Source organism: Pinus tabuliformis, chromosome J, assembly GCF_031772625.1.
Source record: "Pinus tabuliformis cultivar Carrire ecotype Pingquan chromosome J, CPIR1, whole genome shotgun sequence".
NCBI lineage: Eukaryota > Viridiplantae > Streptophyta > Pinopsida > Pinales > Pinaceae > Pinus > Pinus tabuliformis.
Window position 1 is genome coordinate 1,045,717,512 of NC_142295.1, and position 13,148 is coordinate 1,045,730,659.

At 41.3% G+C, this 13,148-nt stretch overlaps 1 protein-coding gene across 1 annotated transcript in view; it reads right to left on the minus strand.

Moving 5' to 3' along the window:
* LOC149230489 (protein ENHANCED DISEASE RESISTANCE 2-like) overlaps nucleotides 1–8,902 on the minus strand; it is a 118,622-nt gene extending 109,720 nt beyond the window's left edge. The window contains exons 1-3 of the mRNA XM_089378964.1: nucleotides 8,652–8,902; nucleotides 8,239–8,401; nucleotides 7,791–7,919 (exon numbers count right to left, since the gene is read on the minus strand). Of these exons, the coding sequence (XP_089235090.1) occupies nucleotides 7,791–7,919; nucleotides 8,239–8,401; nucleotides 8,652–8,887 (528 nt within the window). The 5' untranslated portion in view covers nucleotides 8,888–8,902. The remainder of the gene's footprint in view (nucleotides 1–7,790; nucleotides 7,920–8,238; nucleotides 8,402–8,651) is intronic.
* Between the last annotated feature and the right edge of the window lie 4,246 nt (nucleotides 8,903–13,148).

A 13,148-nucleotide genomic window follows, 5' to 3' on the forward strand; every position in this document is an offset into this window, starting at 1 on the left:
GGTGACTTAGTCTTGAAGAGGGACAAACCCCGTGAAGACAAAGGCAAACATATGAACTTCCAATCCATGTGGTTTGGTCCATATACTGTCTAGGAAAAGCTTGGCACACACATGTACTATTTGCAATCACTTGATGAAAGGATTGACAACCTTCATGTCAATGGCCAAGATCTCAAACACTATTTTCAGTAAACCAGGGTCGCGCCATGTACATAGTCTGTTTACTGCTTGTTGTCTTTTCACTTTATTTACTATTTGTGTTTCGTTTTGTTTGGTTTTCTTAGTATCATGCTATTTTTGGTTTTGTAAATAAGTGCTACCCTCTACTAAGTTCTAGATTTTGAATGAGTATGTGGCTGAGATCCAAAGAGTCTTGTGACACTGCAGCACTTGGCCAGTCCTGCGTCCATCTTCTCTATGCTTGGTTATAACCTTTGGCCGATGAAGTCTTGACGGAAAATATGAGTCGTCTACAAGGGAAGCTTGGGTCCAACCATGAACCTGTGTCCACACTGGGAAACCCCATGCTTGTACTCAGCGTTTTGCTCTGTGTATTCAAGCTCATCCAACTAGTAGAAATGGAGAAGGGGAAAACTCTAAACGAGCCAACCTATGTCAGAGGTCTTACATGATTCTCTAAAGGAACTACCTCTTCTGCTCTCAATAAGTCAGGATCCCTCTTCTGCTCCAAAAATAAATAAGTGCCTATGCGCAATCCTCTTTTAAAAATACAAAAAAGGCAAAAGAAGAGAAAGGCTTCCTGCATAGAGAGGTGAAGCATGCAACTACACCGGGGTACTGACCAGGCTCGCTGGCAGTGGAGCAATGTGTGTGTTCCTGTGTGACTCCGTCTGGGAACTGTCCAGGCCTGCTGGTAGAGGAGCAACACCAGAGATGAGAACTTATACTTTGAAAATTACCCTTCTCGATTTCGAAACACTGTGATCAAGCTGAAACTTGTTGTCGTGTTTGACTAAGTTGGCGAAAGGTGAACCATGTCTGTCCATGGGGTAAGTGCGGAAGCCGAAGTAACCCGCACAACGATTCAACACTCCCTGATAGACCAAGGCCCTTTGCTGTGAATGGACCAAAACAGAGAAGCTGGTATTCAACCAGTGTGTCTCCCAGTGTTGTAGCGGTTGCAACACCCTCTAAAATTTTGGCCTCGTCCAATTACGAGCCTTCCTTGGGTTTTTCCTTGATGTTTGCAAGCACTCGGGCTCATCCAATGAGCTCATGTTGAGTCATTGCACCCTCCTCGCTTGACCGTTCACTGGACATCTTTTAGCATGTTGGTCACAATGTCATGCTTGCAGTGATGTTCTGGCTATGTCCACATTCGTCTTCATGTTTACAAGTTGTATTCGCTATGTAAGCATCTGTCACACTCACACACGAAGATGTATGCAAAGTCATGCAAGTGTCGTTGCAGTCGTTCAATGATCTATCTCAAGTGTCGCACTTGTCACCTGCACCCGTTGGTCAATCACACTGAGCATGTTGTCTTTTTGGTTCGAGGTGTCTTGCGTCGAGCCGTGTTGAGTGTGTGTCCGCAAGGTCGTGCATGAACAAGTTCACTCACTCACACACTTAGTCATTTTGTTGAAGATCTGTCGACCAGACCACCCTCCACCAGTCGGACCTCCACAACGCTGCACTGCACAAAATCAACCCTCAATGATCATGTACTACTGCCCAAAATTGCGTAGAGCTTGAGGCTGTCTCCCAAGCAGTCTGCACTGCGCAATCCTGGAATCAACCCAACTGACTGTCACCCAGAACAACACAGAAATTTCTCAGCAAGCCATCTCAATCTGCGCTGCCCGCAAACAAATCTATCAAGCTTCTTGTTGGTCAACCGAAGAGTTTGATCGAGCAGTGACCCCGGACTTCACTCCTCCAAAAAATTGCACAGAAGTTGCTAGCATGCCCGCCTCTGCTGACTGAAGAAATTGCGCAGACATGAAGGACACGCACCAGCTCCCTGTCACTGCACTATTCTCGAGATTTGCGCAGTTCTATCAACCAGTCCCCCTGTCAGCCCGCCTGTTGCTCGTCCTGAAAACTGCACAATTTTCTTGGGTTGTCCTCTAGCTATCCGACACTCCGCTCAGCCCAAAAACTGTGTAGATATGTCCTGCAAGCCAGCCTCCCAATTCTCCGCAGTTTTGGCCAACAAGCTCTCGCAGCCCCCTGCAAGCCTCCCTGGAGAATCTGTGCAGTTTTCACTGCCAGTGTCCTCCCTGCTTCCTGCACTGCCTCCCTGGAAAATTTGCACAGTTCTGCCCTTCAACCAAGCCAGATCCGCAGATGGTCACTATTGATCCGCACTACCCATCTCAGCCTCCCAGTGACCTTTGTACAATTTTCCTTGAGAGTGCCCCGGAGCCCGCATCCCAACCTAAAATGTGCTTTGCGCAGTTTCAGAGCCCTTTCCTCTCTCCCAGTCGCCTGCACCCGAAAACGAAAGATGATGGATCATGGTAGACTAGGAAATTTCTAGATTTGATGTTGTCTCGTCATGAGTGATTGGAGATACAAGTACATGGATGAGACATAATGTGACGATAGATAGCTAGGGTTTGCCAGTGAAAAGTAGGGTTCCCCCCTCATTAAAAGATAGCTAGGGTTTTCCAGTGAAAAGTAGGGTTTCCCCCTTACTCTAGGCATGAGTTTGATATCTCTAAACTTTAGCCCCTAAGACTCCATCACCCAAGTAGCGAAAGGCACTAGGATCCATGTGATGGTCAAAACTCATTAAAAATTTTACCTTTTTCTCCTTTCTAACTTATTCGACCCTTTAAGGCAACCGGCTAGGGCTAGGACAAGGGTCGAATTCAACTAGGGCTTGAGGAATCACATCGTTGGAGCTAATTTGGCTTGTTTTCACCTTTGATTAATGCCATACTCTCAAAATCTAGCTCGTTTTATGGTGAAAAATACCTAATTAGGTATGATGTCATCAATCCCAGGTAATTGATGCCCTAATAAACCCTAATCCAATACAATGCTTCAACTTAAGGCTTATTTGAAGGTTTGCCATCTCTTATTGTTCATCATATTTTTAAGTACACCTTTTCCTTGTGATTGCATGCCTAGATATACTCTTGTTGAACTATATCTTTAAACCCCACGTATCTAGCACTCTTTTCTAGGCTTTGTTTATGGTACGTTGTTCCTCTTGCATAAAGAATTGTGCCCTAATCCATAAAAGAAGTGCATTTCTTAGCCATATACATACATCACCTTGAGTCAATTGACTTAGAACATCCTTTAGGTGATAAACTGGAGAGCCTCTGATTGGTGAAATTCCACTACAAAGCAGGAGATGGAGTTCTAAGGTGACAATGGCAATTGCCTCATTGTTGCATCTTGGTCTGGCTATCGCTTTGTAAGGCCTCTCACAAGGCCAAATAGATTTTGGGGCAATAATCCCCTCTCCTGCAAACCAAAATATGTACAAGTGAATCTTGAATTTGGCATCAAAATCACATGGGATGCAATTTCTAATGCTAATAAAACGTATTCCCATGACCTATAGAGTTTGTACAAATCCCAAACGAGGCCAAAATGGCAAAGCTCTTGAAAATCCTAGTATAAGGGATCTAATATGAATTGCTATTAGCACAATACCAAAATAGAAAGAAGACATTCACACAAGAACGCAAAGGAGAGCATGTATGCAAGTACAAGAGGAAATTGCTAGAATTGCCTACATGTACACTCATTTGTATTTTATATATAGAGTACAAAATTGTCGAGGTAAGATAATATAATTTTGTTAATGTCCAACAAATGACCACAAAAGTAGGTCAATGGGACTAAAGGATATATCTACTATGAATACAATAAGATAAGATAAAATCATTATATTAATGTCTAGCAAATGACCGCAAAAGTAGGTCAATGGGACTAAAGAACACAACCAGCATGAATACAATGTGGGAATTCAATGCAACTCCTAGAAGTGCCAAAAATAATATAAAGAAAGAAACATGCACAAGTGTAACATCAGAACATATGTATAAAATTGTGACATAGGTATGGTGATACAAAACACTAACTGAGTTTGGACAACTCAAGAACCTCTCAAGACATTAGGAGAGTGAGAGAGAGAGAGAGCGGTCACACAAGGCTAAGAACTAAGCCTAGCTAAGTGTTGATTTTGGGTAGCATTGTATGTGCTCTAGCTCCGAAATTTTGTGGAGGGGCTAGAACACATGAGATCTCCAGAACCCAGAAATTGTTTGGAGAAATTCCACCCAGATGAGGAGTTATTAAAATAATTAATATTTTTAATGGGTTCTTAAGTCTAAACTTGGGAAAATAAAAATATTAATGTGTATTAATAAAAATATGGATGAGAAGGTTCTACGTGACGAGGATCAAGTTGTTTTGATCTTAGCCGTTGACTAGAGATTTAATCTCGGTCGTTGATTCATCAACAGGAAAAGTATAAGAGGAGGCTTGAGGGTCAGTAGGAGATACAGCAAGAGATCAAGGAGTTTGATTTTTCTGGGGTGAGGTTTGCTGAGAAAATCGAGCCTAGTGACCTGAGTTGTAGTGAGGGGCAGTTTGGCAAGGGAACTTCAATCCGAGGCCGAAGAATACATAACAGAGAGGCAGAGCAGCTCAGGAGAGACAATGCAGTCCCAGAGGGTGACGTAGAGGCCGTAGGGGCTGATGCAGGTGACACAGAAGCCGTAGGGGCTGACGCAGGCCCTTAGAGGCAGCACTAGGGAGATTCTATGGGGCAGAGAGGAAGCAGTTCAGCAAATCGACTTTCTGAGCAAGGGAGGCTCACTGTGGGGGTGACGCAGCTCCTAGAGGAGGTGACGCAGTTCCAGCGCAGATCTTGGAGCAGCCATCGTTGCCCAACACTCGGAACAGCCAGGTCATCTGTGGGGCTTGATCATCTAGTTGTTGAATTTGTCGGAATATCTGTCTCCGGATAGAGGTACTTCTGCCAAGAATTTTCTCTGTTGGGTGCACCATATCTAGCACCCTAGTTGTATTCAAGAATCTGCTTAATAATACAAACCCTCTATATGTTGCACCAGTTTTCCCGAATTAGGTTTTTTCGGGGACGATTGTCCAAAAATAACGACGTCTCTTGTGTGATTGTCTCAATGTATTTCAGTTCATGATTCATATGTATGTGTAGGCTGCAATAGTGTTTTTCATCGATGTTCATGTGATTAAATAACTTGTTAATGCAAAGAACAAGTAGGAGTTGTTAAACTAGTAATTGCAATAGGGGTTTCTAAAGTGTAGATTCATAAATTCTCACACTAAGACCAACAATAAAGTTAATATAACTTATCTTAGGTGTGGTGATACAATGTGAGAGTGTCCAAGGTAGGAGTTGGACAACTTGATACTAATCAAGAAGGAGAAAGAAATATTTGAAGATGAAGAGAATGAAGTCAAGGTCTCATGTATTTGATCACTGATGGTGAGGGGGCTATGAGGATCACACTAGCTCATTTTCAAAGTCCTCGAGTATCATAGGGGGATTCAGCTATATGACCCAGGGGGAGATGTATGAGTGAGGAAGCTCAGTTCTCCTACCATCCAAGGTCAAAGAAAAGAAACACTAAATAGATATTTGACTACGGACTGCGAGGCAATATGACAAGCGAGAGGTGCACTGCTCTACATCCATCTGGGGATGAACCCTTTATCACTAGGAGGATGTGTAATTGGATTATGCTCCTACACCTCCAAACCGTTCAAACATATTGATCGATCTCTCCAGGGAAAAGTTGAGAGAAGACCCAAGGTCTCACCACTCTATGCTTTGAAGTACTGTAGATTCTAGAACTCAACATGTTGCTTGTTTCTTCGATCTAATGGAAGGGCATAAAAGTATGAAGTGATCCTCCTGGCCTCCACAAGGTGGGTGTGGGGGGCATGCAAGAGCTAAGATACATGACTAAAAATATCCCTGATGAAAAGAGATAGGCACCTCTGACCTTGATATCAAAAGAAAGTAGAGAGGGAGCCCCCTGAGTCCCTATAGAATTAGTAGTAACATCCTCTGTTCTCATAGTATACGAGGTGCCAAAATATCAGGTGTGCATCTCTATCTCTATCTCTTGTAGATGGCACATCAAGCAAACCCTATCAACACATGAGATATGGTGATTAGTCTCCACTCGAAGTCGATGAGAACTGACCCAAAGCTAGTGAATGTATTGAGTGTTTGTATGTGTATGGGTGGAGGGGGGTGCAATGATAACATCCCACAACTCCAAAAAATTATCTAAGTAGAAAGACATCTTCAATCCTAGGCTCGTCGAGGGTGAGGTCCAAGTGACCTAAATATATAATCTATATATGTCTTCTCTGAATTCTCGATTCGCTACCTAAGCGGCAAGAGATGGACAGATGCATCTAAAGAGTACCTGAAGGGGGAAAGGTGCTATGGGGAGAAGGTCATCGACTAGAGAAGTTAAGACACCTCTGAAAACCAACTTTGTGCACAACCTGTCAAATAATCTGGGATAAGGGCCTCTAAGGAGCAAGGTGCAGCATCGGAGTACCACTCCATCCTAGTAGTAAGGTCCCAAAAAGACTTGCCTCTATGAAGAAAAGAGTAATCAAAGTTGATGTAATCTCCATAATGTTGAAAATGTAACTAGTGTCAGTCTTCAAAATTTAACTCAAATGTACTATTTATATATTCATTATTACTATTTTTATCTCTAGTCTAAGCATGTTCATGCTTTTAGGGTTTATTGAGTCAAAAGAAAATTTATTATGAGTCAAAAAAATGTATTTAAGTCAAAGTCCTATTTGGACTCCTTGTAAGAAAAAGAAAATTATTTTATCTTGAGTCAAAAAGAGTCAAAAAGTTAATTTGTCATCCACAAGACCAAGTCAGCCCTGCCTGAACAAGCCGGCCTAGAAGAGGCATCTATTCGACCTCCTAGACAGCTATAAATAGAAGACACTTCGACCTCATTCATTCACTCATCACACACATCGATTTCATTGTCAAATAGAAGAAGAAATATAGCAGGAGAGAGAAAACTCGGATTTTTGGCTTGTTTCTATTCACACATGCGAAGGTGCTGGGGAAACTTTGTAAAACTGTAGGTCCGAATTTCTGTGTTTTGACCGATTTGACAAGGTTTGACCAGCGTTGACTTACGTTGACTTTGACTTGGTTGGAGGAGATTTGAAGGAGGGCTCACTCCGGTCTTTGTGGCAGTCTTGGTCTTGGTCTTGGGTATCTCACTTCGATTTGATTCTATAAGAAGAGGATTTTCATGTTTTCCCCCTTGTGGGGTTTTGCCCTGGCTTGGAGCCTAATTTCTGGTGTTCTTTGTCTCTTTGTGATCTTTATGTTTTGGCAATTGCTTGAAGAAGAGAACATAATATTAATAAGAAGCCAACAAATATAACAAATATTCACAAGTAATTATCAAGTTAAGAGAAATCATCATTATCCACTTGCTTTTGGTTTCTCAACACAGAAAACACAATAAAGTGGGTGTGTCATCAATTTAGACCAACTCACCTAAAAGACATAAAGCACAAAGGGTACTAAAATTCAAAATAGAAAACTACACATATAATACATGTTCACCAGACTAAGTCTCATCATCAGTTGAAAGAAACCCTTTCTTGTAGACCACAAATTCACAGCCAAGAAAAATAGGTAAATCAGTCCTCAATAAGTCATATTTTGATATGGGGATGGAAATTTTGTTTTCCCTTATGTAAAGCCAATTTAGCATTTCCAAGAATTAATAACTGCAACTACTTTGCAAATGAAATCTCACCTGGATGCTATCTTGGAAATGAGCAGCGACCTGTTTAGCATAGCCTTCAGAAAGCTTAAAATACATTACAACACTCATCCCTTCCCCATCACTTTCTCCCAGGAAAATTGCTGCTGGATATAATGGCATCTATCAAAAGCCAGAAGAGAATACAACTAGTTAGAAAACAAGATCAAGATACCAGAAAATCACAAGGAAAGAGATGAATCCATCAAAACTATTGCATTTTCAAAGATTACAAGCAAAGATAGATGAGCTACTGTGCATCTCAAAATCTGCAAATATGAAACTAAAGAAACTTCAGCAAAAGATGTTCTGCCCTGTATGGATTTAAAAGAAATTTGACGAAACAACATATTTTGCCATTTCAACAACTCCTTTAATACTGTTTTTCACACCTAGTTCATGTCTTCTCAACAATTTAAAATGCACCATTCAGTTAAGATACCTGAATATTTACAATCAATAGAGATGGAAATCCATCATTTGAGTCAAAGGTAGGAAGTTCCACATATTGAGCAATATGATCTATTTTTTTTGGACATACAAAAACATCTACACCAAATGGGTAAAATGCAGCATGATTTGATGTGGAATCCTTTTTCTTGTCCCTGCAATAACATTCCAGATATTTTAGTTTGCAAATTGACATGGATACCAAAAACTAGCTATACAATGGTTAGCAATTTTATTTTCAAAGAGCAATCTGATATGCGTTCCTTTGTGTAAATCAATTATTGCACTAGGTTCATTCATACTACAAGCAGCACACATACAACTTTTGAAGTGCACCTTGATGCTGGCAAAAGAAAAAAAGAGCCTGACTAATGCTTGAACAAAAATGAAGTGCATTCATCATACCTAAAAAAACTTTCACTGCGAAGCTTGAATGTAGAAGGTTCAATAAAAGACCAACATCCTGGCATTGCCTTTTCAGCTGGACAATATGGTACCTGAGACCCTGCTATAGGTCTCTCTAGAAACTGTGTTGAAGAAACTGCATCCAGTTGTAACATTAGTTTCCAGTTCAGAAATGCAATGAACTTGAATGAAATACCAAACATGTCAATATTCAAACTATCAAAAATAGCATTCATTCATTGTAGAAACTTTATATTCAGCAAAATCTATCAACATAACCTAAAATTAAAAACAATTAATCAGTGGCATCTAGGCGATACCCAATTGAATCTCTGTATGCAAAGGAACCTGTTACAGAATACTTTTATGAAGCATTAAACTAATGCTCATTGTGAAGAACCCCATTCATTAATGTTACTTCAACATTTGTTATGTTGAACTTGGCACTTCCCCTAGAAATGTAAGTAGTCCCGTGATTTAGAGTTTTCCTAAGTGCCATGTAATGTCCCCTATGGATGAATTACCCACAGGAGGACGGAATAGTGTATCCAGTGTTGCAGGAATCGCCCCCCCCCCCCCGGATCCGAGGCCGGAATCACGTCCCGTACGGAAGCGTTCCGGAACCTCTCCCCGAAGCGCGATTCCAATTTTCTGAAGCGCGATTCCGTTTTTAGAAAACGATTCCTGGAATTCATGAAGCGGCTGCCCGGATCCGCGCTTCGGAGGGCGCTTCGGGCCTCCGGAAGCGCAACGCTTCAGGCCCGGAAGCGCACGCTTCACGAGGCCCGGAAGCGCGCTTCCAGTAAACTCCGCGCGGGCAGCATTTAACTTGGTTTTTTTTTTTTTTTTTTTTTTTTAAAAGTTCACTTAAGTTAGCATGAGGGGGTGGGTTAGGGTGAGGTTAGGGTTAGTTTAGGGTGAGTTTAGAAAAGAATAAAGCCCCCATTCTCTTCTCATTTTCTCACTTTGAGTTTATGAGAGTTGGAGAAGAGAAGAGAGGAGAGGAGAAGAGAAGAGAGGAGAGGAGAGGAGAAGAGAAGAGAGGAAAGGAGAGGAGAAGAGAGGAGAGCTTGGAGGAGTGAAGAAGGAGGAGCTAGGAGAAGGAGGAGGAGCTTGGAGCAAGAGCTTGGAGGACTTCATCTACAAGAGCTAAAGAGGTAAGTTCAAACCCCAAACTCCCTTGTTTTTTTGAAAAAAAAATTGTATTTTTCTCCTCCCTCTCCTACTCTTTCCCATTGTTTCTACTTGCTCCTTTATTTACAGGTTGTCCACCACCTATATCCATATTCCAAGATGGTGTTCTTTTGGCTTCTATGTATCATTCCACTCTTGGTTTTAATGATGGCAAGGGTGAGGAATAGAGGGGAAGAGGAAGGGGATGAACTTGGTGACCCAATGTATGATGAGGAGGAAGGGTTTGAAGAGGAAGGGGATGAACTTGAAGGGGACACTGAAGCACAAGATGGGAAAGGTACAACAACACCCTTGTGGAACTATGTGACCAAACTTGATGGGGGAAAGGGTGGTGGATCTTACAAATGGATGTGCCCTCATGATTGTCATGGAGGAAAACCATATTGTGGTTCATATACCCGTCTGAGGAGGCATCTTTGTGGGGTGCTGGACAGTGATGAAAAAAAGGGTTCTGTGGGGGTATAAATTTGCCCAAAAATTTCAGCTGAACAAAGAACAAAATACATCCAAATAGAGATGGCTGCACAACAAAAAAACAAGAAACAAAAAACTCATTATGAATCAAGTGCAACCTCTAAATTTGGTAGTTGCCCATCTCCTCATGGTACTTTTGCAACCTCTGGAGGTAGAAAAACAATAGGGGATTTCCTTAATGTTGCTGGGAGGGATGATGTGGATGGAAAGATAGTCCGTTTTCTTTGTGCTTGCGGTGTACCATTCAATGTGCTTCGCTCTCCCTATTGGCATGAAATGGTAAAGGCCATCAATGAAGCCCCAAAAGGATACAAGGCCCCCAACTATGAGAAAGCTAGAACAGTGTTATTAGAAAGAGAAAAAGCTAAGGTTCAAAGAGCTTTGACACGTTTTACACATGAGTGGGTGGATTCTGGGGTATCCATTGTATCAGATGGGTGGACAAATATTAGAAACCAACATTTGATAAATGTTCTTGGTGTTTCTTCTAGTGGTGCAGTATTTATTGCATCTCATGACTCCTCCTCCATCAGTGCAACTGCACAAAACATTGCAGATCTCCTATTGAAATCAATCAAAGATGTTGGTCCGAATAATGTGGTTCAAGTGATCACAGATAATGCAGCAAATTGTAAGTTAGCAGGAAAAATTATTGAGCGTACTCATCCACACATCTTTTGGTCTGGGTGCCTGGTTCACACATTGAACCTTTTGATGCATGATATTGTGAAACACAAAGATTGTGAGTGGATTGCTGAGGTTTACAGGAAAGGGAAGTAGCTCATTAAATTCATCACAGGGCATACAAGGGTAAACTACTTCTATGGCACTTACTCCAAGTTGCAATTGCTTAAAATTGCAAAGACAAGATTTGCTAGTTATTACCTCACCTTTAGGCGGCTAGTGAGGGTGAGACAAGCTTTAACTAATCTGGTGTGTGCTGAAACATGGGATGAAATTAACACTGACACAGATGGTGCTAATGAAGTCAAGGACACTGTTCTTGACAGTTACTTTTGGTCACAGGTTAAATATGTTTTGCAATTCACCAAACCAATTTATTACATGATCAAGTTTGCAGATTCAGATCGACCAGTAATTGGGGAGGTGTATGAGCAAATGGATAGCATGTTGGGGCAGATTAAAGACATTGTTGAGCCTAGAGATACCACCTTGTACAATTATATTCGTGAAGAGGTGGAAAACCGATGGGATATGCTAAATGTTCCATTGCATGCATTAGCATATGTTTTGACACCTAAATACTATCATCCATCATGGCTTTCAAAACCAGCACCTGGGGGGGGAAGCAGGAAAAAACCACACCAAGATAAAGAGGTTCACGAAAAATATATGGCTGCATTGAGTAGATTAATCCCTGATAATGAGGAGGCTGCATTGGTACGGAGACAGGTGAGCAACTATACGAGCAACACTGGTCCATTTGGGAGCATGCATGCAATTCAAGATCGAGAGCATTTTTCTGCTCTTGAGTGGTGGAACATGCATGGAGGGCCTACTCCACTTCTACAGAGTTTGGCATTGCGGGTGCTATCACAGGTGGTAAACACTTCTTCTGCAGAGAGGTGTTGGAGCTCTTATTCTTTCATCCACAGTGTTAAAAGGAACAGGTTGAATTTAGACCGGGCAGAGAGCTTGGTTTATGTTCATTACAACTTGCGATTGTTGTCCCATTACTGTGAAGATGCAAAGTCTAATAAAGACTTGTTGACTTGGGACAAGAATCCAGAGGAGCCCAATTTGGAGGATGGAGTGTTGCGACTAGAGCAATTAGAGGATTCTCTTATCCAGGTATGTCCATTGTGGTATGAATTTTCCAATTTTCCCTTATAAAGCATTTCTCTAATTCATGTTTTTAATTTTTTTGTTAACTAGTGTTTTTTTTTTGCATGAATTTTTTGAGCGATTCTAGGATGATGACACGGGTGTTGATATGCCAACACCCCCATCTGGTCCCTTGGTTTCTAGGTTCCATGGTTCAACACCAACGGCAGGGGGTTCTTCTTCATCAGTTCCAGTGCCACGACTTACACAGGGACCATCTTCTTCATTGCCACCACGTGGAGGCCCGCCATCACGTTCTATTCGTGGTGGAAGGAGGAGAGATTAGTAGATATATTCACAATCTACTTCTTTTTGTCATAGATTACTCATTAGACTTGTAGACTTGTGAATTTGAATTTTGAACCTTTTTGGCTTGGCGGTGACCAAGTGACATATTTTGTAAACATTATTATTTGAATTTTGGACATGACAAATGTTGACAGTTGCTCACTTGCTAGATAAATCATAATATGCTCTATGTTTTATGTTTTATAATATGCTTAAATGTTTTATGTTTTATAATATGCTTAAAAATTTGATGTATGTTTGTAATAGCTAGAATATAGATGATTGTTGTACATACTAGTAACTACAATGGAATCATGGATGCCATATCTATCTTGATTTATGCAAAAATATGCATGTTTTCATGTCTTCTACAATTAATTTGGTATTTGGGATGTTTGTTTTGAGTATAAATGCAAAAAAATATAAAAATATATATATATATAGCAGACGCTTCCGCGGACGCTTCGCTTCCTAGATTTTTGGAAAATGACGCTTCCGCGCTTTGCGCTTCCGCTTCGCTCCCGCTTCGTGCAACATTGAGTGTATCCAACCCTAGAGGCTATCGTCTTTGTAAAGGGGCAAACCCAATTATCCAATGTTTTGGGGCAACATTGGGTAAATTTTGGCATAGCTGGGGAAAAAAGCCAAATTGGGGGTTGCACATGAACCCCCCACATTTGATTGAGGAGAAAACCC